Source organism: Triticum aestivum, chromosome 1B, assembly GCF_018294505.1.
Source record: "Triticum aestivum cultivar Chinese Spring chromosome 1B, IWGSC CS RefSeq v2.1, whole genome shotgun sequence".
Classification (NCBI taxonomy): domain Eukaryota; kingdom Viridiplantae; phylum Streptophyta; class Magnoliopsida; order Poales; family Poaceae; genus Triticum; species Triticum aestivum.
The window spans coordinates 320,862,066-320,887,902 of record NC_057795.1 but is presented as its reverse complement, the minus strand read 5'-3'; the positions used below and the strand labels follow the sequence as shown (position 1 = coordinate 320,887,902).

The window sequence follows — 25,837 nt, the reverse complement described above, 5'->3', positions numbered from 1 at the left end:
AAATCAAGAGGGCACATGCTTTTCTTGGCCACCTCGACACTAGTAGGACACAGGCTTCCCGCGGGAAAAACCTTCTTTAGATACTGCAAAAGCTCATCCACGCTTGCGTCCTTCCAATTGTTTTTTTCCTTCGCCTTTAGAAGTTCTAGCGTGAAACTCAAGAAGGCCACCTCGAGATCGCAACCATCATACAATGGAGTGTTCGAGTCTAGCTCCAGTTGCGTCAGTTTGGCCTCCTCACTAGAGGTAGCTCTATCGCTAGTCGTCTTCTTGCAAAGCAGGTCTCGAACATGCAGGTCCCGCATGGCTGAACTTGGTAGGGACAAAGACTGTGGCATGTCCGCGTCTTCTCCGTCATGTCCGGCCTCTTCTCCACCTGGTCCATCCTCTTCGCCATTGCCATTTCCGAGGCCCTCTTCTTCAGGCCCATTATCGGTCATTTCTTCGTCTTGCCCATGCATGTCATTATTACCTGCCCCATCGACGTCCTCATCATCATCTTCACTTATCCACCGAGTATGGCCATCCATGAAACCATGCATGAGCAGGTGCGCCTTGAATCGACCACCCTTAAATGGGTCGAGCCAGACTCCTCCTTTGCATCTTTGACATGGACATATAACCTCCTTCCGGGTTTTTTCATACATGTCATCCACTGGGGTTGCCAGTATATTTCCACCATCCGTCCATTGACCTTCATAATCGTCTCCGCAGAGCAAAAGAATTATGACCACGTACGCATGCATGCATGCATCAAATTCATATAAAAATTCGACATGACCTTTCCTAAACATAGCACATATCGAGTTTGCCCGAAATTCACCGAAAAGGAAATGAATCAACATTTCGGCAAAACATAGGCAACTCATGCCATGCACATTTCAACAAATACACTATATAGGCAACTCACATGCCACACAAAATTCGGTATCATATCGCACTAGTGGCTCATGTTCCTCCTTGAAACCATGCACAAACACACATATATTTCCATTCTTGCACAACTCTTCTTTTTGCTCACCTAATGTCGAGAGAGATCGAGCACACGGTGAAGACAATTCTCCTTAATTAGTTAATAGATCTAGATAGTGAGGTGCCTAGATAGCTCTAACTAGGGAGAGAACTAGCTAGTGGAGATGGGTGGATGGGCAAAGAAATTAATTAAAGAGAGGGAGGAGGTAATAATGGAGGTGGTGGAGGGACAAAGAAAGAGAGAGGTAGGAGGGAGGGCATTAATGGAGGTGGTGGAGGGGCAAAGGAGAGAGAGAGAGAGAGAGAGAGAGCGAGAGAGAGAGAGAGGAAGGGAGGGAGGGAGGGAGGGGAGCATTGAAGGAAGAAGCAACAAGCAAGTGGAAGAGAGGAAGGGGGAGAAAGGAAGGGGGAAGGGGAAAAGGTGGTAGATTTTATGGCTGGCGACCATAGAAGTAGCGCTGGGAAAGAAACACGACTTGCCCTAGCAGTAGCGCCAGCCTGCTAGTAACTGGGGATCACCAGCTTACCCATAGAAGAATAGTGGTAGCGCCTGTTCTTGACAAAGCTCTAACTATAATCTTAGTTGTAGCGCTGGGTAATAGCAAAGGCGCTGCTAGTATCTTCTAACCTGAGGGTGCTGTGTGGCCCACTTAATAGTAAGCACCGTGTGGCCCATCCCGCGCTGCTGCTAACTAGTACCATTAGCGCCTATTTTACTAGTACTTACTAGTAGCGTCGTGACCATAACCAAAGCTACTATTAGTATTCTGCCTATAAGCTATTTCCTAGTAGTGGAAGCTTGGTGTTGGAGAGGAGAGATTTTCTCCACGCCTGGAGGCGCCTACCCGTGTACTGCAGCTTGTGAAAAAGGATTCTAGAAGGATCAACATGATTGCAAGGCTCATTCCACGCCCCAAAGCACGATGTCAGAGAACCCAGGCACACGTGTCCAGAAGCTCTCAAATCTAAACGCCCTGTTTGGCAAAGTGTTCTTGAAGACACAGAGCTACAAGTGTAGGATGTTTCATTAACTAAGAAGAAGGTTGTTGCCTAGGTTTTTTTCTATTGTAAGGTTGTTGCCTAGTCAATTACGGGGAACCATATGAAAACCGATACAAACAGGGCCAAGCCCACTCAAAGAAAGCAATCACAAGGACACACCCACTATGGAATGGCTCAACAATGTTCTTATGTCGTTACCTTGTAGAAGGCATTGCCTGGATACACCCAGACTGATTTTTTTTGGGTGACAACCTAGATTCTGCCCTTGAATGGTTGGTCTCGTGATGGCGATGCTTGAGCATCACTCCCTTCGTGATGGCGTTATTGTTGAAGAACCTTGTTGCCCGTGTGGTCTAAGAGATGGTTGATGTGGATATGGTCATTTTTGTAGTTTGTCGATAGAGGATCTGATCGCTTTGGGTTTTACTTTTCTCTTTGTCTCTACATAGCATTGGTCTTATACAACTTTGCTATTTGTCAATGTGTTATTGTGTGTGTGCGTTGGTATTAATCGTGTGCATCCTAATTATGCATAGAATAGGTGTATGCTCATTGTGTTTGTATTCTCTTGATACTTTATTTTGAGTTAAATAAAAGCTATCCTTTGTTGAAAAACTGCTGGAGAATAGTCTGAAGGTGAAGGAGTACGAACTCCTCAAGAGGAACTTCAGTGATGCCGAATGCTTTGGGTTCGGTGTCAAGGAGGACTAGATATTGATGGGAGCAATCAAACTTTTGGCATGTGCATGTTTATGTTTATTTTTTACACTAGGTCGGCTGCGAATTTTGCATTTCGATCAGCACTACGGGTTTAAAGTGACTTTCAATGTCCACTGTGGGTTTGTCAAGAGTTTCCCTCTCCTGTGAATGTTTTAAATGACCTTGAAGCTAGTAGACCCCTCCTGCGAAAGGATGCCTGAAAGTTTCAAAAAAAACACCGACCCGGCTTCGATAAATAGCTTCCTCAATTAAATAGAGCCTATTTGCAGTATCTCGGACATATTTATAGGGAGCAATGGAGGTGGAATCAATAGTCATGTCAGGTTTCAAATTCAAAGAGAGATGTCAAGCAAGCGCCCAATCTGAGTATTCAACTTGCCCGACCCGCCTCTTCCAGTAGACCTCGTCTTTTAAAGAGCTGCAGCTCGGAGTTAGAGTCAATATCAAAGATGGTGACATAACCAGCAGAAAGATGGAAGAACTAAGTTAGGTGAAGTTGGCGTCATCATCCTCTAATGGCACCATCATTAGTATTTTCTTCGATTTGAATCTTTCATTGACTTTCTTCTATGGCTACTTCTTCTTGATTCTCAATAGAAAGATATGGCACCAAAAGTTGTAGAGCTGGTCGTCTTTCATATCGAGCCATTGAAGCAGCACTTCGTGCTACAATCGGACAATTCCATTGTGGTATGAGCAGACAATCCCCGCCTACCATCACTTTATTTGGGATCTTTTTCTTCTTTTTAATCTATATATTCATAATTCAGTTAACCACGAGATGTAGTATCCTTTCTTGCATGGAGATGGTCAAAAGTACATTGCTTTTGTTAAGAAAAAATTGAGTGAGCAATTCAAGATGGCGTGAGGGTGTTGTTGATAGATGGAGGTCTGACCACACCCTCTAGAGTGCCATGAACACAATTCTAGTAGTATCTTGGAGATTTATAGGGGTACCCTGTATATGTGAGCAACTACGATTGTACTGTGTTAGAAAAACAGAGCCTGTTCCAGCACAACGATATGGACATTATCCTTATCTATGAACTTAATAACAAATCTATTAATGAATCCATCCTCATGTGCATACACATACAGCCGGCCCCGGCCACGGTCCAACACTCCCAATTATTTACATCCAGTATATCGTGCATTATGTACAAACACGTGATCTATGTGTGTGTTTTTTTTCGGATGGCGTTATACATGACAACTACTAACAAGGCTGTCGATTTGCTATAACATGAGCTAGCTTTTTCTTCATCAGATCTACGTAGTTGAATCCAGCAGCTTGTGCTTGATCCGAGTTGAATCGCGGGTGGATCATCAGAAGCCGTCGTAGAAGCCACCGAATGATATGTTGGCCCTTGTGGACGCGCCTGCCCCCATCATAGATGACATGGCCTGGTTCAGCCTCGATGTCTGATGCACCACCTGCTGAATTCTCTGCACAAATCAACAAGCATATCAACTTCAGCCAGGCTTCTATTGGACAAATAATAATGACTAGTTAGCTTCAAGTTCAACCCTAGGCTATTTCAAGATTCAGTTGCACAAGAAGCGGATGGCGTGGCGCCGATCCGGCCAGGTCAAATCCGGGAAGAAAAATCCGGTGTTGGCTGTGCACCGGCAACTACGAAGCGTATGTGGCGACTTCATTAATCTGAAAGATCTGCCGGCTCAATCTCGTGAAGATGCTCGTAGGAATAGGGAGCACGTGTATGCGGTGAGTGTGTGTGCGCATGTATGCGAGTGTTTGTAGTGTGTTTCTAAATAAAAAACAGTTGATTGATACTGTAATTGATTTAAGTTGAGTTACTAATTTGAACAGGAGTCTGATGCTCTGGATTGGATTAGGTAGGGAGCGAGTCAGCAAACCTTATCATCGCCAAGGAACTGCAGCTGGATCTTCTGCTGCTGCTGGTGCTGGTGCTGCTTCTGGTGCTGCAGCCTGCCGCCGACGAGGAACACGCAGACGGTGGCCGCCGCCACCCCGAACGAGCACAGCGCCCCGACCGCGTTCACGCGCAGCTTCCCCACGCTGAACACCACGCACTCCGGCGGCGCCCCGTCCTCCTCCTTCTTGCCCTCTTCCTCCTCTCCCGCGGCGAATTCGTGAGGAGGAAGCGCTGACTCCCCTTCCTCTGCCGCCGCCATCTGCCTGCCATCGTCGTCCACCTCCTTGGCGTCGTCGCAGGCCTGGAACTTCTCCTGTCCGTCGCCGTCAGAGACTAGCAGCTCCGGCGCCGCGGGTTCCTCATCCTCTTGGGTTGATCTCGCCCCGGCCGGCACGACGTCGACGCCGATGTCCTTGCACTCGTCAACATTATCAGCGTCCACTTGTGACGGACGAGGCATGATCGGTTCCTCGGTTTCGTGATCTGAAATTACGCGCGCGATCAATTGCAGTTACAGGGATGAGAACACGAGTGGAAACCGAAGTGAATCGTGATCGAGAGCGGGCTGATCGGACCCTTCCTTACCGGCAAGAACCTCGCCGCCGCCGTGACCACGGGATGCGGCCCTGGTCTCCGCGTAGAAGCTCCTGTGTTCGTCAGGCAGCACCTCCCAGTCCCAGACGTCCTGGACGGAAGGAACGCCTCCTCCCTCCATGGCAAACAAAACTAATCGACGGACGCAACCGCAAAAGCTAGAGGATCAAGCTTGAACCCGATTGCTTGCTGGCGCTGGACGGATCAACTGATTGGCAGGGGAGCAAGGAGCCAGAGGGAGAAAGCTATATATGGGTGGGCACTCACACACATGGGCATGGGCACATCAGCGTCAAGTAGCCAGCTCCTTGCACCAAGGGAGAAGAAGGCAGAGGAAGAGGAGAGCTTGTGTGCGGGCTTATCCTTCCTGCTAGGGGACAAGGGTTGGGGCCTACCACTCGCGAAGGAGAGAGGGGTTCTGTATCGTTCTACCAAGTTGCCGTGCATTATTCACGATAGAAATGCCTGGAACGCGATGACTTTTCAGGTTTCGGCCAGGGTTGAAATGTTTATTTGTGGCTCCTGTAAAACCCGTGTAAACATTTTTTGAGAACATTGCGCGATTAACATGTGTCGCCTCTCTCAAAAAGCTTGCAAATTGACGTGTATCCTTTTCAAAAATCCTGGCAACAGAAAATTCAATGACACTCCCGGCCGGGGCGTTCAACAGAACCAGAACAGGTTTAAAATAGAGGTCAATTTGGTACGACAGAAAGCAAGGCGTGCGTGCGTAGCTTGCAGGTTAGATTACATTACAGTACAGACGTATTCGACGTTACGACACTACATACCGTAATTCCACTGCAGGGGCTAAAAAATGAAATGATACTAATTATCAATGACGCGGAAATGAATTAGGTCAGAAGCTTCTGTAAGAAATCAACATCAAGAGGTTGAGATGTGACCCAAGATAGATGGCGATCGATGGATAATCACGCAGGAACAAAAACCATATAGGGCCAGTAATTCAGAACGGGAGATATCAGAACTACCCTTCTGCTCCAGCGACGACAGGCTTCACAATAACTATGCACACAAACGCAATGAGGCCTGTGAAAAAATTTCAGCCCATCAGCAGCGGCCTTTCGTCATTATAAGTTTATTTAGTGAGCCATAGGATACTAAAACTAACAGATTAGACCATCGACACAAGTTTAGCAAAACCACAAATAGGATTGGTAATTGAAGAGGATGCAAACAGCATTTACCAAAATCTTATCTGATCAATAAACTTTCGGGTCGTAATAAGTGCCTTTTCAATAAAGTTCAATTCATTGATAGATCACCCTGGAACTCAAATTCTTTGATCACTACTTCACCTGACCAACAGGGAGAAGTATATTTGAACCAAAACATATTGAAGCTTTACTAAGACAAAAGTTACATCAGTTCATAATTCAAAACGGTGCCAATCACTAGGGCAGCTCACTATAATCCTAGTCAGTACCCATAAAGAATGTGTTGTCAGAACACATTGATAAAATTTGGAGCCACAGCCAAAATTATGTTCACACTTCTAATGCGGGGAGAAAATCTCAGATATTTGACTAGGTAGCAATTTGCTCCCAGGAGTTTGATAAGACATAGTACAAGTATACAACAGTGGGGAAGTGGCATGCTGGAAGCAAAGTGGCAGCTTTCTTATACTATATCACTCCTGGCTTCAGAAACTGCATACGAAGATGCAAAAGCGAACACAAAATTACTGATAACCGGGGATTTCAAATCAAAGCACAAATCTTGTGCAAACATCCAGACAACACCTGAAGCTACAAGACTGCAGATTGTTCTCAGGACAGAATATTACGATTATTAATTAACTTCGAGTATTCACTGCCTCATATAAACGCAGCAAGCCACCTCATCTCTGAGCCATTTCCATTTGACAAATAGTATATCTTTTTCCACTTCTCTTCTGAAAAACTTTCATGTCGAATAATCTTTTGCCTGCCCAAGAAATAGATCAAAATGGTCATTTGCTTCAATTAATTTACAAAACATTTCAAAAGCCACAGGTCACGCAAATAGAGCTTCTGTAAGCACATGCAATTGCCGGCTATGGCACGATATTCAAAAGCTATCACTGGACAGAATTTTTATTTGGAAGTACCTCATATAATAGTGGCACACAGTCTCTGCTTCATCTACGGTGTACCGTGGAAAAATCAGACGAGCGTCAGAGGGAACATCCGGGAGCTCCTGTCTTAGTTTGCCAACTGCGGTTGAATGTGAGAAGGCTCCTACCATCATATCATTGTGAAGCATTGACCTATAAGCATTGACCTGTTGAAGTAAGCAATACATAGAGTATAATTAGTTGTGATCATTTCAGTCAGAAGGGCTTAAAAAATCATGCACGTACATTTTCAGACCAGCCAAAGTTGGTGAAAGAGAAGATTTATCAAATAAATATGATGAGTTATACAATAAAGTACTCCCTCCGTCTGGAAATACTTGTCGGAGAAATGCAGAAAAATGAATGTATCTAGAACTAAAATACATCTAGATACATCCATTTCTCCGACGAGTATTTCCGGAAGGAGGGAGTAGTTCGGAAAGCAATACCAGTGCCACATAATAAGAGAACTTCATTTGATTTCCTAGACCAAAACGAAGATAACCAAATTTCTCATTTAAGAATTTTTGGTACACTATAAAGTACTCCCTCCGTTCCAAAATATAAGTCTTTTTAGAGATTCCAATAAGTGACTACATACGGAGAAAAATGAGTGAATCTACACTCTAAAATGTGTCTATACACATCCGTATGTAGTCCATAGTGAAACCTCTAAAAAGACTTATATTTAGGAGGGAGTATACATTGCATCTACTTGAAAAAACAAAAACAAGAAATGCTTTTCAGAACTCCAAGAATCCAATGCAACAAATCACAGCACTGCTACCAGCTAGATTAATGAAACAATAGAACAATCTAGGGCTGTAAAGAAAAATAAATAACCAGAAAAGGGAAAAGGCCTTAAGCTTTTTACAGTAGCATAACCAGAAAGAGCTACTCTCTCCGTTCTTTTCTATAAGGTGTATTAATTTTTTTCAGAAGTCAAACTTTCTATCTTTGACCAAGTTTATAAAAAAAACATGTACGATCCCAAATCAGTATCATTATATCCATCAAGAAATATATTTTCATATACTCTCTCTGTCCCATATCAACTGTCGCTTAAACGGATCAGCCTCGTCGATGGAGGGGGGCAAGGTGGACGACGGCACAGGGCCCCCCAAAAATTTGGGGCCCCCAGATTACCAGGTTTAGCATACTGACTGTACGTATTAATCCAGCTGCTAACCAAGCAAAGCCCTAAGAAAACATACAGAGAGCCCACTCAGCTTCAAAGCCAGCCCATGAGGCATACTTGTACATGTATCGATCAGGCATGTTCCATCATCGACACAACATGCCATCGGTTCACTTCTCCAATTCCCCCAGGATGCCGCCGTCTGCTGTCTGCCTTCCGGCGATCGGCGATCGCAGAACGTCGAGGCCATCTCCATGGCGCCCTCCAATCCTCCACTACTAGTGTACTAGATATCACTGTCTAGTCTACTTAACTTCGTCCCTGTCTTCGATTACTAGTACTCCGTCCGAAAAAGCTTTTCCCAAGCTTGTTCCTCAAATGGATGTATCTAGCACTAAGCTTGTCCCTCAAATGGATGTATCTAGCACCAAGTTAGTGCTAGATACATCCATTTGAGGAACAAGCTTGGGACAAGCTTTTTCAGACAGAGGGAGTATCTGATTAAGTTTGAATCTCCTCGACGCTAAGTTAGGAGTAACCGAGTGGGTCAATATTATTTGTCCATGGGGCTAGATAATTGTATTCCTGTCTGGCTCTGTTAGGTTGACAGGGACAGAACTAGGACCAGATTGAGTTTGTCCACGGAATCTTGGTCATGAATTTATTTGTCCACGGAGATAGGTTAAGAATAGAATGAAATTAAGTTTGTTCCTGACCAGTGGTAATAAAATGGGAGTACGTTTTATTTATATTAGTTCTTCTGTCATATGAAATATTTCGAAATTTTGGGCCCTAGTTTGATTTTCGTCCCGGGGCCCCGAATTTCTGGAGACAGCCCTGAAACGGATGTATCTAGCACTGATATACGGTTAGATACATCCGTTTGAGCGACAATTAATATGGGACGGAGAGAGTATTATTTATTAGTACAGCAGATTTGATACTCCCTCCAGTCCATATTAATTGTCACTGAGTTAGTAGAACTTTGTACTAAAGTTGTACTCCCTCCGTCCCAAAATTCTTGTCTTAAATTTGTCTTGATACGGATGTATCTAACACTAGAACGTGACTAGATAAATCCGTATCTAGACAAATCTAAGACAAGAATTTTGGGACGGAGGGAGTACTAACTCAGTGATAATTAATATGGATTGGAGGGAGTAGTTTTTTCTACAAACTTGGTCAAAGATAGAAAAGTTTGACTGAAAGGATACACAGGTGTTTGCCACTTTTGGAAGGAGAAAAATACAAGCAATTCCAGGGAGGATGCAACTTCAGAAGGGTAATGCTAAAAAACGTAAGCAGCTTTGGTGCAACAAACCGTTGTAAGCTCTTTCGCGTGGATTGATCGACAGGATCTAACAGTTACAGGCTCCTGGTACTCGGTGAAAGTAAACCAACTGTTATACTGCAAAAGGAAGAAATATAATTTATTGGGACTGATCATTACTATCACTATAACCATCACATTTGAAAGAAGCCGCATGCATGGGCACTAGTACAAGCATACCTGCCGCATGCATGGGCACTAGTACAAGCATACCTGATCAATGGCAAACAGTACAGGCACATCTTTAACAAGTGATAGCTCCTTTCTTAAACGAACTACAACACCAACTGCAGCATGCGAGTGGGTTATCCCAGTTTGAATGAGATCATACAATGTGGACCCTTCTGGCATTTCCACTGTGTCAGCCCCTTTCATCATTCCAACACCAGTACCTTCTCCCAGGGGAATAGGCTCAAGAATTTGACATGGTAACTGCTGTAAGCGGGTTTCGTTGTATTTCAAAAAATCCTGACGCAACAGTAGAAACAGATAGTTAGAGATTATTGACCCAGCCAGCTAGTTATAGTAGCGTGTTCCTAGTTATGTATTGTCCGTATGTGAGTAATCATCAACAAGAAATTGTGTTCGCCTAATTAAATAACTACTCCCTCTGTTTCTAAATATAAGTCTTTTTAGAGATTTCAATACAGACTACATACGGATGTATATAGACATGTTTTAGAGTGTAGATTCACTCATTTTGCTCCGTATGTAGTCTGTATTGGAATCTCTAAAGGACTTATATTTAGGAACGGAGGGAGTAGATGATACCCCACGCGTTGCTGCAGGAATTGCTTGCAGTATATTTCAATGAGATTTGGTTATATGAACATGAACATTTGAAATAATAATACTCCCTCCGATCCATATTACTTGTCGCCCAAATGGATGTATCTAGACGTATTTCAGTGCTAGATACATGTGTTTGAGAGACAAGTAATATGGATCCGAGGGAGTATGAACTAAACTGAAAATGTATGATTATCGTATAATTGAATATAAGTAGCATAACAGAATTGAAATATTTGAGCATTTTCCCATGCATAGTTGCATGCTGAGGTGGGATTACATTGTTGCATGTTGAGAGAAATAGGTTAGTGGCGATCACCTATTTAGTTATATTATACAGGATCACAATTTCAGGGGGAAAAAACTTTGTAGTAGTATTGCACATACAGATTTAGTAGACGCAATGGGCGCAGCATTGCACACCCTGGAACATTGACAATAGATGCATAAAAAAAGGGCAGCCCGGTGCATGTAGCTCCCGCTTGCGCAGGGTCGGGGAAGGGTCCGACCACTTTGGGTCTATAGTACGCAGCCTTTCCCCACATTTCTGTAAGAGGCTGTTTCCAGGACTTGAACCCGTGACCTCATGGTCACAAGGCAGCAGCTTTGACAATAGATGCATCCAACGAATTTTAATAAAACGAAGCATGATTAACAACTTGTTTGGGACTAAAGGCTTAGTTGTTGTTGTTGTTGTTGTTGTAGTAAAGCATGACTAACAAATACTTAAAGACAATATCAAATTACAAGCAAAATGTAGAAGCAATCTTATGGTATACTTAAATTTTGAATCTTCTTCACGAATGCACTTAGGAAATTTTAAATAAGAAAGAAAGCATACTACTCCCTCCGTTCCTAAATATAAGCCTTTTTAGAGATTTCAATACGAACTACATACGGACGTATTTTAGAGTGTAGATTCGTATTGAAATCTCTAAAAAGGCTTATATTTAGGAACGGAGGGAGTACATCTCTGCCAGTTGCAAAGGATAATAAATGTTTAGACGTTAATGAATACGCCCTGACCACCGACCAATGCAAAGTGGTATATGACTTATGCTGCATTAGGTGCTTAATACATTATGAATGGTGAACCAGCCCAAGCTAGCAAAATAATTGGGGTGCTGAGACAGAACAGATGAAATAACAAGAAAAGGTGTAACAGAACATAATGATATATTGCAATAAAGCAATTTCATAAATACTGAGAAAAAAGCAGAATACAGACATCATGTAGACATTAGCACCTGCAAAACCTTTCCAGCCTGTACAGGAGTATCAAAAAGATCACTGTAGGTATTTCTATAGAAAAATCCTCCATGAGTCCAATCCTTCCCTTGGGGAACATAGAACACCAGCCATCCCTCAGTACGGGCCCAATGCACAAGCATCGCAAGTGCAATGCTTTTACCACAACTCCGAGGGCCATCCAAGATAATTTGTCTTTTGGTATCTGAGGACAGATACAAAAAGGAAGAAGATTAGGGCCAGTTCATAACCTAATAATCCAGGGTATAATGTCAGAGGGAACATGTTCCTACACAATTATTTTTAATTGGATATCTTGATAATGATAATGTGCATCAGTAGAAAAGAATCTACCCCATGGCCCATGGGTTCCGGGGAGATAATTTTTATTCTAATGCAAACCAAACACAATTTACCCTAGCAACATATGATTTTATTTTCTTCATGCCTACAGATATTAGAAAGCAGAGTGTCACAGGCTAGAAAGTTATACAGTATAAGCAAGTACTCGATCCCATTTTAATATGGTGACATCAATCATGAAGGCATATTCCAAGTTCTGCCTTGTGCACCACAATCAAACCAGAGTTTTTTTTAAATCTAAAAAAGAATAAAAAAATGGAATTAAAAACCTTTTGTAAATGGTCTTGCTGGAAAAAAAAGAACTCCACAGATAAGTAACCTGATCTCAATTGCTCCTTTTCACTATAGCTATTAAAGAAATCAACTCTCAAAGATCGTAATAAAATAAATTTTAGTTGAATTACCTTACACGAAAATCATCGACGAATCACGGGCAGTTAGGGGTATGTCAATTCACTAAGGGAACACAAATGAAATAACTAAGACAACACAAATGAATAGTGTGATGGCGCAATCAATGACAATATAACTGCAGGATGCAAATAAACCAATAAATACTACCGTTGTTCATCTAAGAAATATTAAGACTTGACAAGGCAAACTACAAGTATTGCATATCACTGTAACATGACATCACAGAAGTATACACGCACCTTTGCATTTGGCTGTAATAGCCGGATCAACAATTCTCCGGAAGTTATCCCGCAGGTCTAGGAAGCTTTCCCTCACCATCACCGCGCACCGCCTCGTGTCTTGAAACTCCTTCAGCATCCCTGCTGGCAATCCTTCTGGTAACATGGCTTTCCATTCATCCAAACTGAAACAACGGACAGAAAAAAATACTTAATATCCCAAAAAGGGTTCTCAACTAACAGCCGAGAACTCGACCATAATCATAATTAGCATCTCAGATCCTACATGTCCAATAATTGGCCTTTTATTGCAGGCATGATAGTAAACAATCGCTTGCATCGGATGAAATAGAAAGTGCAGCAGGTATAATAAATTATTACAAGAAAAAGATGCTGCAAAAGAAGACTAAAAATACTAAAGTTGATACAAGGAACTATTGCATTAAAAAAATACACATGTTTAGACGATCAGCAACATAGTTCAATTGGGGAAATCATCACGTTGAATGAGCCTGCTAAGCTTGTGACCATGGCATCAACCTTTGAACATTACTAAACCAAAGGAAAGTCTAAATGGCAGCAGAACACATGCATACTTCACCATTAGATTAGAGATGAAGCAACACAAATAGAAAAAATGCAGGGTATACAGCCTTACACCTAGTCACGTCGATATGCTTACAAAGTCCCCAGCTATATTTTCCTTATCAGTACAAACTTCAGTATCACAATTTAACCAACGGCATCTAGTATTAAACTTCATTTTATTTGGTGTAATTAGCACCAAAACTGCCACGAGAATGAGAACCGATAGGCGATAGCCGAACTTGACAAACAAAACAAATACATCTAAACGTAACCACGCGCATCGCCGCATTCGGATCCAATCGAGAAGACAGTGGACGAGGGAAGAGGATGGGTGCGTACGTGAAATCGACGTAGGCATTGGCGCCGCGGTGGGAGAAGGACGCAAAGGTGTCGGTGAAGGCGAAGAGCGGCCGACCGCCAGGCCCGACGTCGAGCGCCGGGTCGTAGGTCGGGGGCAGCGGGTCGGTGGGCATCTCGAACTCGGCGTCGATCTCGTCTGCCCCGCCAGCGGATGCGGCGGATTCCCCTGAAGCGGAGGCGTCCTCAGACGCCACGCCTTTGGGATCCTTGACACGGACCTTGCCACGGTTACTAGTGGACGCCGCCGGCTTGCCCCCACCACCCTTGGCCTTCGCGTAGGAGCGGGAGGCCAGGAGGAGGGAAGCTAGGGAAGCGGGCGGTTCAGAGCGCGCGGCGGGAGCGCGGACGCCGCCGGCCGAAACCGCGGCGGCGCCGCGGCGGAGGAGCGAGCGAAGGAGCATTTCGGCGGTGGGGCTTAGGCAGGGCGGCGGAAGAGGGTTTCGAGCTCGGTCTGTCCCTGCCCGACGGTTAATGGGCTCAAATTTGGAGCAACTCTAACAGAGTCAACCAAAGGAGTTCAATTTTTATTTTTATTTTTATTATTAGACGAGAGGAAGGCGTTCATAAGGCCCCGTTCGGTTCATAGGAAATCTGCAGGAATTTCAAAGGAACACTGTTCCTGTGGGAAAACTTCCCTACGTGGCGTTCTGAACACAGGATCCTGCTACAGCGTTTCGAAGGAATTCCTGTCTAACAGTGCCCATTCCACTGGATTGTAAGCATCCACTCAGATTCATTTTTTTTGGTGAAAGACAGAGGAAGGACGCTAGGAGTACGCAGTGCATGTAAATAAAATAAGGGAAATGTTTATAAACGGCGCGCCGGCCGAACCGTTCCGCCGGACGCCTCGGCACGCACTGCAGCTCGCGGGCCCATGCGCCACTCGTCCTGCCCAAACGCGTCAAGTGGCTGGGGATCACGTGGGGCCACGTGGCCCACTCCACACCACACCTTATCTCTTTCGTCTCCCACCACACCCTATCTCTTTCTTCTTTCTTCTTCCTCCCGTAGTATCCACTCTTTCTCCACTGCCTTTTCTCTTTCTTTCTCCCGCAACGAACCACTCCGCGAGCTGCTGGTGATGCACGAGGGGCGGCGAGTTATGCTACAAGGGGGTACCGGTGCTGCACTCCAGCCACCTCACGGCGAGCCTTCTCTTTTCCCCACCGCTGCCACACCCCCACGCGCAAGGTCGACAAGCATGATGAGGCGGCAGCCGCCATGGATGTTGTGCTGCAAACGGCAGCGAGATGCTACAACCACTCGCGAGAAATGCTACATCCGACGGTAGGGATGCTACAACCGGCATTTTTTTTTTGCTGGAACCAACCATCAGAGTTTTGCTGAATTTTTTGTTTGCTGGAAGCGACGTTTTTATTTGCTGGAACCGGCTAATTCTTTTGTTTCAACAGACAATTGAGCTTCCGTTTGCTGAGATTTTTTGCTGGAACCGGCATTAATTTTTGCTACTACCGGCGAACTTTTTGCTACATCCATCAAGACGGAGCTGCGACCTCGCGACGGCGGCGACGGTGTTTTTGCTGCAACCGTTGTCCGGTTTTGCTACGACCAGATAAGTTTTTTGCTACATCCGTTCAATGGCGTGATTGGCTGGTGGGAGTCATCGACGCAATTCCGTTCAGCGAGCATCAACGGCGAGGGGCGGCGGCGGAGCTGCAACCGGAGCCGCTGAGAGCTGCAACTACAGGTGCAGCTGTTGCATGGCTCGAGGCAGTGACGAGGAGGACCGGCGAGGGTGGGAACCAACGACGAGGATGGTTGGCGAGGGTGCGGATCGGCAATGACGAAGGCCACCGGAGGGGAGATGAGGCACCGGAGGGGAGCAGCGCGAGATGGCAGAGATGCGGGGATCTGCGCGAGCGTGAGATCCACGAGGAGGAAGAAGATCTGGGACGAATCAGGTTTTTTTTCGCTAGATCGAACGGCCAGAACAAGTGGCATCCTGCGGCTGGGGTGTGACTGGCCCAAACTTTGGGCCGGTGCGCCGGCGCAGATTACTCGCCATAAAATAAGGGCGCTGATAGGCGCCGGCGCGCCGGCCCAAATTTGGGTCGGTCGGCTGCCAAGCGTCGGATATGCGCGCATCAACGGGTGAGATTTGCCCTCGCGTTCCCCCGGGTCGTCTTCCTCCTACCGCATGCGCGAGAGAGAAGAAAAAATCTTCGCAGGTCAACCTCTGCCCACGGCCGCCCCTTCGCAGTTCGCCCAGGCTGCTCGCCGTCGCAGCTCGACGGGGCCATCGTCGTCGCAGCTCGCCGAGGCCCTCGCCGTCGCAGCTCGCCGGGGCCGTCGCCGTCGCAGCTCGCCGGGGCTGCTCGAAAGGAAGCTATCCGTCCCTGTCTCCTACCCCCTGGTTGCAGCACTGCCGGTTAGGGTTCCAGCATCGCCACCAGCCGCCGTCATAGTTCACCACGCGTCCCGTCGCAACACCGCCGCGCAGCTCCGTCGTCGCTGCTCGCCATTGTTAGCTACCGTTCTATATTTGAAGCTTTTTTACAAGCGGGATGTAGCTTTTCTAGAAGCCGGTTGTAGCATTTTGCGGCATGCGGTGGCAGACCTCCAGCTACCATGTATCTGTATGAAACTTTTTTTAAGCCGGTTGTAGCTTTCTCGCCGCCGGTTGCAGCTCTTTGCGCTGCGCGGTGGTCGACCTCTAGCTATCCCATATCCAGTTGAAGCTTCTTTCAAAGCTAGTTGTAGCTTCCTTGGCTGCCGGACGTAGCATTTTTGGGTGCTGGTTCCAGCTCTGGCGTACTTCTGTCGAAGCCCCTTCCTTCTCTGGTTGTAGCAAAAAATGTCGTCGGTCGTATCATTTTGCGGTGATGGTTGTAGATCAAATGTGCACCGGTTGTAACACCTGCTTTCTCTTGTCCCTGGTTGCATGTAGCAAATTATGTCACAGGTTGCAGCTTCGTCGAGTGCCGTTAACAGCTTCGCCGTGGCCGGTTGAAGCATCCTGTGCAGCACGTCGACGCCTGCAGGTTCGCCGGGGATACGACGCCCCCTGGAAGCAGTGGCCATGGGTGGCAGGACTGCATCATCGCGTGCACTTCGCTGGCGCAGTTCGAGTAGATGTGTGATGCGCGCGACGCTCGTGGTGACCGCGCGCCAGGGGTTGGAGCAGCCACTCACGACTGACGGCGGCGAGCGGGATGGGGGCCGACGGCGATGAGCCGGATGTGGGCCGACGACTGCGAGCGGGATGAAGGCCTTCGAGGAGCTGGCGCGCACGATGGAGGCTGACGGCGGCAAGCTCCACCTCGCGCCCTTTGGCGAAACCTACGCGAGACGGGAGGAAAGAGATAAAATATGTGTCGCCTCACATCCTACGTCTCGTAACTTGAGTCGTTGTTAGCGTGCGTGCGTGGGCGTGATCGGCGCAACGGTTCGGCCGGCGCCCCGGCCACAAACACTTCCCATAAAATAATAGGATGGTGTGCATCCACTCGATGACAGTGGCAGAGATCGGTGGGCAAGGCGAATAAAATATTCATGAAACTGAGTACGCATTCCTTCGTTTGTCTGCAACCATGCAACCAACCGAACACACATTACTACCTTTTCCTAGGGTTTTTTCACTCCTTTGTTTTGCAGGTGTGATCCTTTTACATTCCTACGCTTGCTCATATTCCTATGTTATACTCACCCGTGTTCCGAACAGGGCCTAAAAGTGCAATTAATTTTCTGGTGGTTTTGGTTATTAATAACAACATACAGTATAAGTCATTCATCTAATGCTTATTAATAAGGTAAACGTCTGTGACCATTCGGCCGGACGAGCATGCATTATTCGATCTAAGCGCCTCGTTTTAGCAACATCATGGCACACACGGGACCAAACGCGTGGTTGTTGGGGGGCCCGGGCACCACCCCCTACCGGCGTCTTCTTTCCTTATCCTTTTTGTTGCTCATCCCATTCATTTCCAGCCCCATCTTCCTCCCCATCCACCCACAACCAGGGGGCACACTCGTCGCCATGGCCGCCGGCAGTGGGATGTGTCTGCACCTCGGTTTGAGTCACGCATTGTTCGCCGATGTTGGATGCACCCCTCTCCATGGCCGCCCGCAGCCAGGGGCATGCCCGTCGCCTTGTCCGCCAGTAGTGGATGCGCACCTCTCCATGGATGCCGCAGCAGGGTGTTTCAATTGCCATTGGCCAAGCTGCAATCAGCCACGACGGCAATGAATTTGTGCTGGAACCGAGAGGGGGGCTGCTGGAACCAGGTATCCTATTTGCTGGATCCACCCATTTGTTTTGCTACAGCCCCTTTCTATTTTTGCTATCATTCCCATTCGATTTTGGTGAACATCTTCATTTTTGGCTGCAACCGGTGCCCTAGTTTGCTGGAACCAGCTGGTGGATGTGCTACAAGGTTGATGCCTCGCTGGAGGAAGCTGCATCCAGCTGCCAGGACTGTTACATCCAACGTTTTTTTATGCCGGGAGCTGCAACCGTGCACGATGGAGCTACAACCGGCTACTGGGGGAGCTGCAAGAGGGTGGCCTTTTTTGACGATGCATTTTTTTGCCTGAACCATTTCTTTGTTTTTTGCTGGAACTGATGTATTGTTTTGCTGGAACCAAGATTAATTTTTTGCTTCACTAGCTTCCAGAGCTCTTAGATGTCCAGGTTGTTTCCGCTGGAAGTGGTGTTTGATTTTGCTTCAACAGACCACCGAAGTTTTTTGGGATGCATCATTGTTCTTTTTATTTGCTGGAACCATGTCCCAATTATGTTGGAACCAGCATTTTGTTTTTGATGCATACGAGTTTGATGCATATGAGAGGTTGCATTTGTTTTTGATGCATTTGTTTGCTCGATGTAAAGTTGCATCGGCTTCTTTATGGCGGCGAGATGTGACGGTGACGAGCTGCAACCAATTGAAGTGGCGACCTATCATCAGCGGCAAGACTAGCTGTGAGCTGCGACCGGTGAAGAAGTTTTGCTGCGACCCACAACAGAGATGCTTCAACAAGCAACATTGCGGCAACGACGACGGCGAGCCGCAATGATGTGCGGCGGGGGAGGTGTGGACGGTGACCAGAGAGGACGGTCGCGGCCCGCAGACACGGTGGCAACTACGCGTCTAGTTCTGCAACCGTCGTGAGGATTTGGGGGAAGAAATTAGATCGGGCGGTGTGTGATGCCCTCGATTCAATCGTACACTAATCATGCACGCAAACGTGTACGATCAAGATCAGGGACTCACGGGAAGATATCACAACACAACTCTAAAAACATAAATAAGTCATACAAGCATCATAATACAAGCCAGGGGCCTCGAGGGCTCGAATACAAGTGCTCGATCATAGACAAGTCAGCGGAAGCAACAATATCTGAGTACAGACATAAGTTAAACAAGTTGCCATAAGATGGCTAGCACAAACTGGGATATAGATCGAAAGAGGCGTAGGCCTCCTGCCTGGGATCCTCCTAACTACTCCTGGTCGTCGTCAGCAGCCTGCACGTAGTAGTAGGCACCTCCAGTGTAGTAGTCGTCGTCGACGGTGGTGTCTGGCTCCTGGGATCCAACGTCTGGTTGCGGCATCCGAGAAGAAGAGGAAAGCGGGGGGAAAGAGGGAGCAAAGCAACCGTGAGTACTCATCCAAAGTACTCGCAAGCAAGGATCTACACTACATATGCATGGGTATATGTGTAAGGGGCCATATCGGTGGACTGAACTGCAGAATGCCAGAATAAGAGGGGGATAGCTAATCCTATTGAAGACTACGCTTCTGGCAGCCTCCGTCTTGCAGCATGTAGAAGAGAGTAGATTGAAGTCCTCTAAGTAGTATCGCATAGCATAATCCTACCCGGTGATCCTCTCCTCGTCGCCCTGTGGAAAAGCAATCACCGGGTTGTCTGTGGAACTTGTCTGGGTGTGTTTTATTAAGTATCCGGTTCTAGTTATCATAAGGTCAAGGTACAACTCCGGGTCGTCCTTTAACGAGGGACACGGCTATTCGAATAGATCAACTTCCCTGCAAAGGTGCACCACATAACCCAGCACGCTCGATCCCATTTGGCCGGACACACTTTCCTGGGTCATGCCCGGCCTCGAAAGATCAACACGTCGCAGCCCCACCTAGGCCTAACAGAGAGGTCAGCACGCCATTCTAACTCCTATGGCGCAGGGGTCTGGGCCCATCGCCCATTGCACACCTGCACGTTGCATGGGCGGCCGAAAGCAGAACTAGCCCCCTTAGTACAAGAGCAGGCTTACGTTCCAATCCAGCGCGCGCCACTCAGTCGCTGACGTCTAGAAGGCTTCGGCTGATACCACGACGTCGAGTGCCCATATCTTTCCCGCGTAGTTGGTTAGTGCGTATAGGCCAGTGGCCAGACTCAGATCAAATACCAAGATCTCGTTAAGCGTGTTATTATGAAACAACCGCGAACGCCGACCAGGGCCAGGCCCACCTCTCGCCTAGGTGGTCTCAACCTGCCCTGTCGCTCCATCACAAAGATCCACACAGAGGGCCGTCGGGACAAAGGTCCTTTCAGCCCCCAATCCGTGAATCACTCGCGGGTACTCTTCGAGCGGACCCGACTTTAGTCACCATCTGTAGTATGTATATGTGTATTGTATATACCCGTGATCACCTCCCAAGTGATCACGACCCGATAGTATAGCAAGGCAGACCGACAAGAATGTAGGGCCACAGATGATAAACTAGCATCCTATACTAAGTATCTAGGATTGCAGGTAAGGTATCAACAGATGTAGCAACAATGTCAGGCTATGCATCAGAATAGGATTAACGGAAAGCAGTAAAAAGCTACACTACTCTAATGCAAGTAGTATAGAGAAGAATAGGCGATATCTGGTGATCAAGGGGGGGCTTGCCTGGTTGCTCTGGCAAGGAGGGGTCGTCAACTCCGTAGTCGAACTGGGCAGCAACAGCGTCGGTCTCGTAGTCTACTGGAGAGAAGAGGGGGGGAGAAACAGTAAATACAATGCAAACATAAGCATGATGACGCATGACATGACAATGAGCGGGGTTAGGTGTGCCCTAACGCGGTAGTAGGTGATACCGGCGAAAGGGGGAAACATCCGGGGAAGTATCCCCGGTGTTTCGCGTTTTCGGACAGGTGATCCGGATGGGGAAAGTTGTGTGTTTGATATGTTAGGGGTGTGTGGCGGACGAACGGGCTACGTATCCGGATTCGTCTCGTCGTTCTGAGCAACTTTCATGTAGAAAGCATTTTCATCTGAGTTACGGTTTATTTTATATGATTTTCTAAAGTTTTAAATCATTTTTAGAATTTTAATTAATTTAATTTAATTCAACATTATCCAAAATAGTGTTTGCTGACGTCAGCATGACATCAGCAGTCAACAGAGGTGTTGACTGGTCAAACTGACGTGTGGGCCCAGTGGGACCCACCTATCATACACTGTTAGGTTGATTAGGGTTTAGGTTAAACTAATTACTATTTAAGTAAACTAACTAGTTAATTAGATTAATTAAACATGATTAACTAACTTAATTAATCCACTAATTAATTAATTAGTTAATTAATAATTTATTTCTATTTTATTTTCCTTTTTTTATTAAAACGTTCTGGGGCAAGGCCCCCTTGTCAGTGGCCCACAGGCCTTAGCGGGCACCGGGTCATGCGGTTACGGGCGTGTGGGCGCAGGGGCGCTGGCGAAACGGGGCGGAGCCCCAGGTGGGCGGGCGCCTGCCAGCCCGAGCGGGGGCAGGGGAAGCCAGGCACGGGCGCCGGCAGCTAGGGGCCGCACGGGCACCGGCCGGATCAGGGTGGCAGGCCGGAGGGGAGGTGGCCAGGGGAAGAGGGCGCGGGGGAGGTCGGCGCGGCCGCGGGTCGAGCTCGCGTCCATAGTGGATGGCGGGGGAAGGCGGAGAGGCTCCGACCGGGAGCGGCGATGCATGCGGTGGCGCACAGGAGCACCAGCGCGCGTGGCTGCGGGGCGACGGCAGCAGCGAGGCCGCGAGCTGCAAACGGGGGCGCGACGACGTGGTCGCACGGGCGGGTGCGAGAGGGAGAGCAGAGGAGAGGGGGAGCTCACAGGGGGGCTGTAGGGCACGGGGCAATGGTGGTTGGGGAGGACGACGGCGACGACCCGATAGAGAAGAGGCAGGCCGGTGAGGAGGAGGAGGCAGTCCGGCGGGGAAGCTCCGGGCAGCAGCGACGGCAAGGTTCGATCTGGGCGGCGGCGTCGGGGACGGGATCGGGCCCTCCCAATCCAGATCCAACAAGAGAGGGGGGGAGGGGAACGAGAAGGAGACGTGGGGCGAGTGGGGAGCGGGCTAGGGTTCGGGGGAGTGGGTGTGAGGATAAGGGAGTGGGGGTGGGGCGCGGCCGGTTGGGCCAGGTGGGCCGGTCGGGCGGCCTGGAGGCCAGCTGGGCCACGGCCCAGCGAGGGGGGGGTCTGTTGTTTTACTTTTGTTTTGTTTTCCTTTCATTTTTTTCTTTTAATTTTAGTTTTATAAAAATTACCACTAGTGCCTAAATTTGTATGTATCAACAAACTACTGAGAGATTAATTCTTAACCCATAATAAAATAGTATTAGCACTTTATAAATTCAATAGGCATTTGTTTAATTGTTTTCACCACTATTTAATTGTTTTGGAGCCTTTAAACATCTTATCAAAGTTTGGTTTCTCCACCATAATTACTTACGATTTATTTGACACAACCCGAACATTTTAGTTTTGATATTTGAAAATCTTACTGTTTGCCTATATTTTAAATTTTAATTTGAATCTTTTTTGAACTAACTCGAGTTTATCAACAGTAACCGAGGTGACGTGGCATCATTAGCAGAGGGTTACTGTGACTTAATTATCCAGGCGTCACACGGTGGTTGCTAGGGTGAAGGAGAGGCGCAATCCAACGGTGCCGTGGGATTAAATCGTGTGGCGGCGCGGCGGCCGGCCAAAAATTTGGGCTAGTCGACCGACACCTGGTACTTCCTTATTGATAATAGAATTTAGAGAAGATCAATGATTGGCATGGTAAAAACTAACGATGGTGGATCCCTCAAAATGCCAAGGACAAAGATTAGCAGACTCCAATGCCCTTCATTTTTGGTTAAGTGATCCAAGATCACATCGAGTCTTATAGGAAACACTACAAGAATCAGGCACTTTGCCGTCAGCCATGGCTGGTGGCAAAGGCATGCCAGGCTGATGGCAAAGGGCTTTGCCGTCAGCCAGCAGACGACAACATGTTCGGCTGAATAGGCTACGGGAAAGGCCTCTTTGTCGTCTGCTAGCGTACAACAAAGATGCAAAGGCCTTTGTCGTCTGCTGGCAGACGGTAAAGAGCCTGGACGCACTACAAAAAAAAGACACATCCGTGACATTTTGGGCCTACGAAAAAAAATTTCTGTCATGCTTATGACACTTCTATGACGATAACTGTGACAAAACCCGGCATCATAATAGATGTGGTGAGCTCCTACTTCTATGACAAAAAATCATGACAAAAAATGGGCATTTTGTCCTGGGCGGGCCGGAGACGTAGCTGCATGACATTCTTTGGGCCGTCCATGATGGAAAAATCGTGGTAGAAGCAAGGGCGAGGAAAAATTCGGGGAGTTCCCGGTTACGGTGGGTGGTTGGGGGCCGAGCGATGCGTGTTTCTCTCGTACAAGTACGCGCGTGTGTGCGAGGCGTTGGGCTCTAACTAAACCCGAGCGAGGCGTTGGGCTCTAACTGAACCCGAGCGATTGCACTAGCTACGTTACTGAACCTGAGCGATCGATCCCTTGCTATTAACTGAACCCGAGTGATTCCTTCGCTACTGCTGCTAACTGAAGTCGATCGAACCCTGCTGCCTCCTTTCCTTGATGAACAGTGAGCGTTGTTGGGGGGGTGGATGAATAGTTCCCGATGGGGGTGGATGAACATGACCCCGTGGTGTTGCCTTTGGATGAACAGGACCCCGATCGAGCCGGTTGGGGGTGGATGAACAGGACCCCGTGGAGGGCTGGATGAATAGGACGACCCTGTGGAGGGCTGGTTGAGCAATAGCCGGTGGAGGGCTGGGATGAACAGTAGCCCGTGGAGGGGTGGTTGAACAGGACCCCATGGAGAGGGCTGGTTGAACAGTAGCCGGTGGAGGAGTGGTGGAGGCTGGGTGAACAGGAGCCTGTGGATGAACAGTCGCAGGTGGAGGCTGGAGGAGGTCAACGGTGGATGAACAGTAGCCCGTGAAGGCTGGAGGAGGTCGACGGTGGAGATGAACAGTATCCCGTGGAGTCCCGTTTTGCGGTACATCACACCCCTCCCGATGAATAGGACCCCCGTTTCGACCGTAGCGGCTCCAACACAAGTATGTTTCCTCTGATTTGCGGTATGCCACACCCCTTCCAATCAACAGGGCCCCGTTTCGACCGTAGGAGGTCCAACAGAAGTCCGTTTCCTCCGTTTTGCGGTACGTCAGACCCCTCCTAATGACAAGACCCCGTTTCGACCGTGGCCAGTCGAACACAAGGCCGTTTTCTCCGTTCTGTGGTACGCCAGGCCTCATTTCCATCGGTTGTTCCGTCCAAGCTGGTTGGCTCCTGATGAACAACACGTGTTTCGTTGCGTCCCGATGAACACGACGCATTCCGTTGCCTCCCCATGAACACGACGACGACGTAGTTTCTCAGATCCGACCCAGCCATGTACACGAGCCCTAGCCGTATGTATGCGTGAGTAGGCGTTCGAGACCCCACCCGTATGTACGTACGGGCTATATTTTCTTTCTTGCACCCTGGCCGCTGTACATACATGTACATGCTACGTGTGTGCCTCTACTACGACACGTGCGCGCCTCTACATCGACCAGTATGTACGTACATGTTCGCGACTAGAATGACAACGCTGCGTACGCTTCGACCAGGTGGGTCCCGACTGTCAGGCACTTCCTTGCGTGCGAAGATGTAGCTGGTGGGTCCCAGCAGTCAGGGGGTGAATCATTTTTTTGCCCGTAATATGGACGCACTTCCTTGCGTGTGAACATGTAGCTGGTAGGTCCCAACACTCAGGGGGATCGTTTTTTCATGAAATTCGGTGGCCCGTCCGGTCGGTCCCTGCTGTCCGGTGGAGGAATCATTATTTTCCGCGTAATAAGGAGGCACTTCCTTGCTCCAGCTGTGGACCCAGTTGTCAGCCTCTCCATGTACAGTACTCTTCCGATGGAAGTCAGTCGTTGACCACATTGACCACGCCGCGCCGAGAGCGCCAAGGCGGTGTACGACGGCGAGGCCTAGGAAGGGGACGACGCGGAGCAGGGGAAGACGCCATAGTGGATGCCCACGCGGAGAGGAGTACGAGGGTTCACTGGTTCGTCTGCGGTGTGAGGCTGTCGTTCAGAATAACAGGGGGTGTGGGTGAGTGGAGGGATGGCCTGACCAGCGGTGGGAGTAGTAGGGGGCGGTGAGGCCTCCGCGGCAGCACTGCCGGCCACGGGAGGCAGGAGCAGGTGGCACGACCGGCGCTGCTTTGGGCGGCTGGAGCAAGAATCCCAGAGGTTGAAGAAGCACTACGGTTGTTGGATGGACATCATACAGTCATTGGAGCTATGATCGTTCATATTGACTAACTTGACAAAGCCCTCCGTCCCCGTCAACTTAATAGGCCCACAAGTCAACCTCCCACTATGTTGGGTCCCAGCTAGCAGGGGGGTATTCATTTTTTTGTGCGTAATAAGGAGGCACTTCCTTGCGTGCAAAGATATAGCTGGTGGGTCCGAGCTGTTAGCGGCGGGAGCGTTTTTCACGAAATACAGAAGCCCTTTCGGTGGGTCCCAGATGTCAGGTGGGGGAATCATTATTTTGCGCGTAATAAGGAGGCATTTCCTTGTGTGCAGCTGTGGACCCAGCTGTCAGCCTCTCCATGCATAGTCCACTTCAGATGCATGTCGGTCGTTGACCATGTTGACCACAGCGCGCCGAGAGCACCAGGACGGTGGACGACGGCGAGGCCTAGGAAGAGAACGACACGGAGCCAGGGAAGACTCGGCAGTTGTTTCCCACGCGGAGGGGTGTACGACTATACGAGGGTTTACTGGTTCGTCTTCCGTCGCCGGAGAATAACAGCAGGT

At 48.1% G+C, this 25,837-nt stretch overlaps 2 protein-coding genes across 2 annotated transcripts; both read right to left on the bottom strand.

The window, feature by feature from the left end:
- Positions 1-3,737: 3,737 nt before the first annotated feature.
- LOC123121677 (uncharacterized) lies at positions 3,738-5,517 on the bottom strand. Its single transcript, XM_044541695.1, has 3 exons — positions 5,178-5,517; positions 4,573-5,075; positions 3,738-4,140 (listed from the first exon to the last, which is right to left on the bottom strand). Exons 1-3 carry the CDS (start codon positions 5,305-5,307, stop codon positions 4,021-4,023), a joined length of 753 nt encoding a protein of 250 aa, XP_044397630.1. The 5' UTR covers positions 5,308-5,517; the 3' UTR covers positions 3,738-4,020.
- A 1,189-nt stretch (positions 5,518-6,706) lies between these two features.
- LOC123121668 (uncharacterized) lies at positions 6,707-14,240 on the bottom strand. Its single transcript, XM_044541685.1, has 7 exons — positions 13,730-14,240; positions 12,824-12,987; positions 11,807-12,012; positions 9,984-10,238; positions 9,762-9,848; positions 7,297-7,469; positions 6,707-7,133 (listed from the first exon to the last, which is right to left on the bottom strand). The coding sequence occupies exons 1-7, from the start codon at positions 14,149-14,151 to the stop codon at positions 7,025-7,027; spliced, it is 1,416 nt and encodes a 471-aa protein (XP_044397620.1). The 5' UTR covers positions 14,152-14,240; the 3' UTR covers positions 6,707-7,024.
- Positions 14,241-25,837: the final 11,597 nt, after the last annotated feature.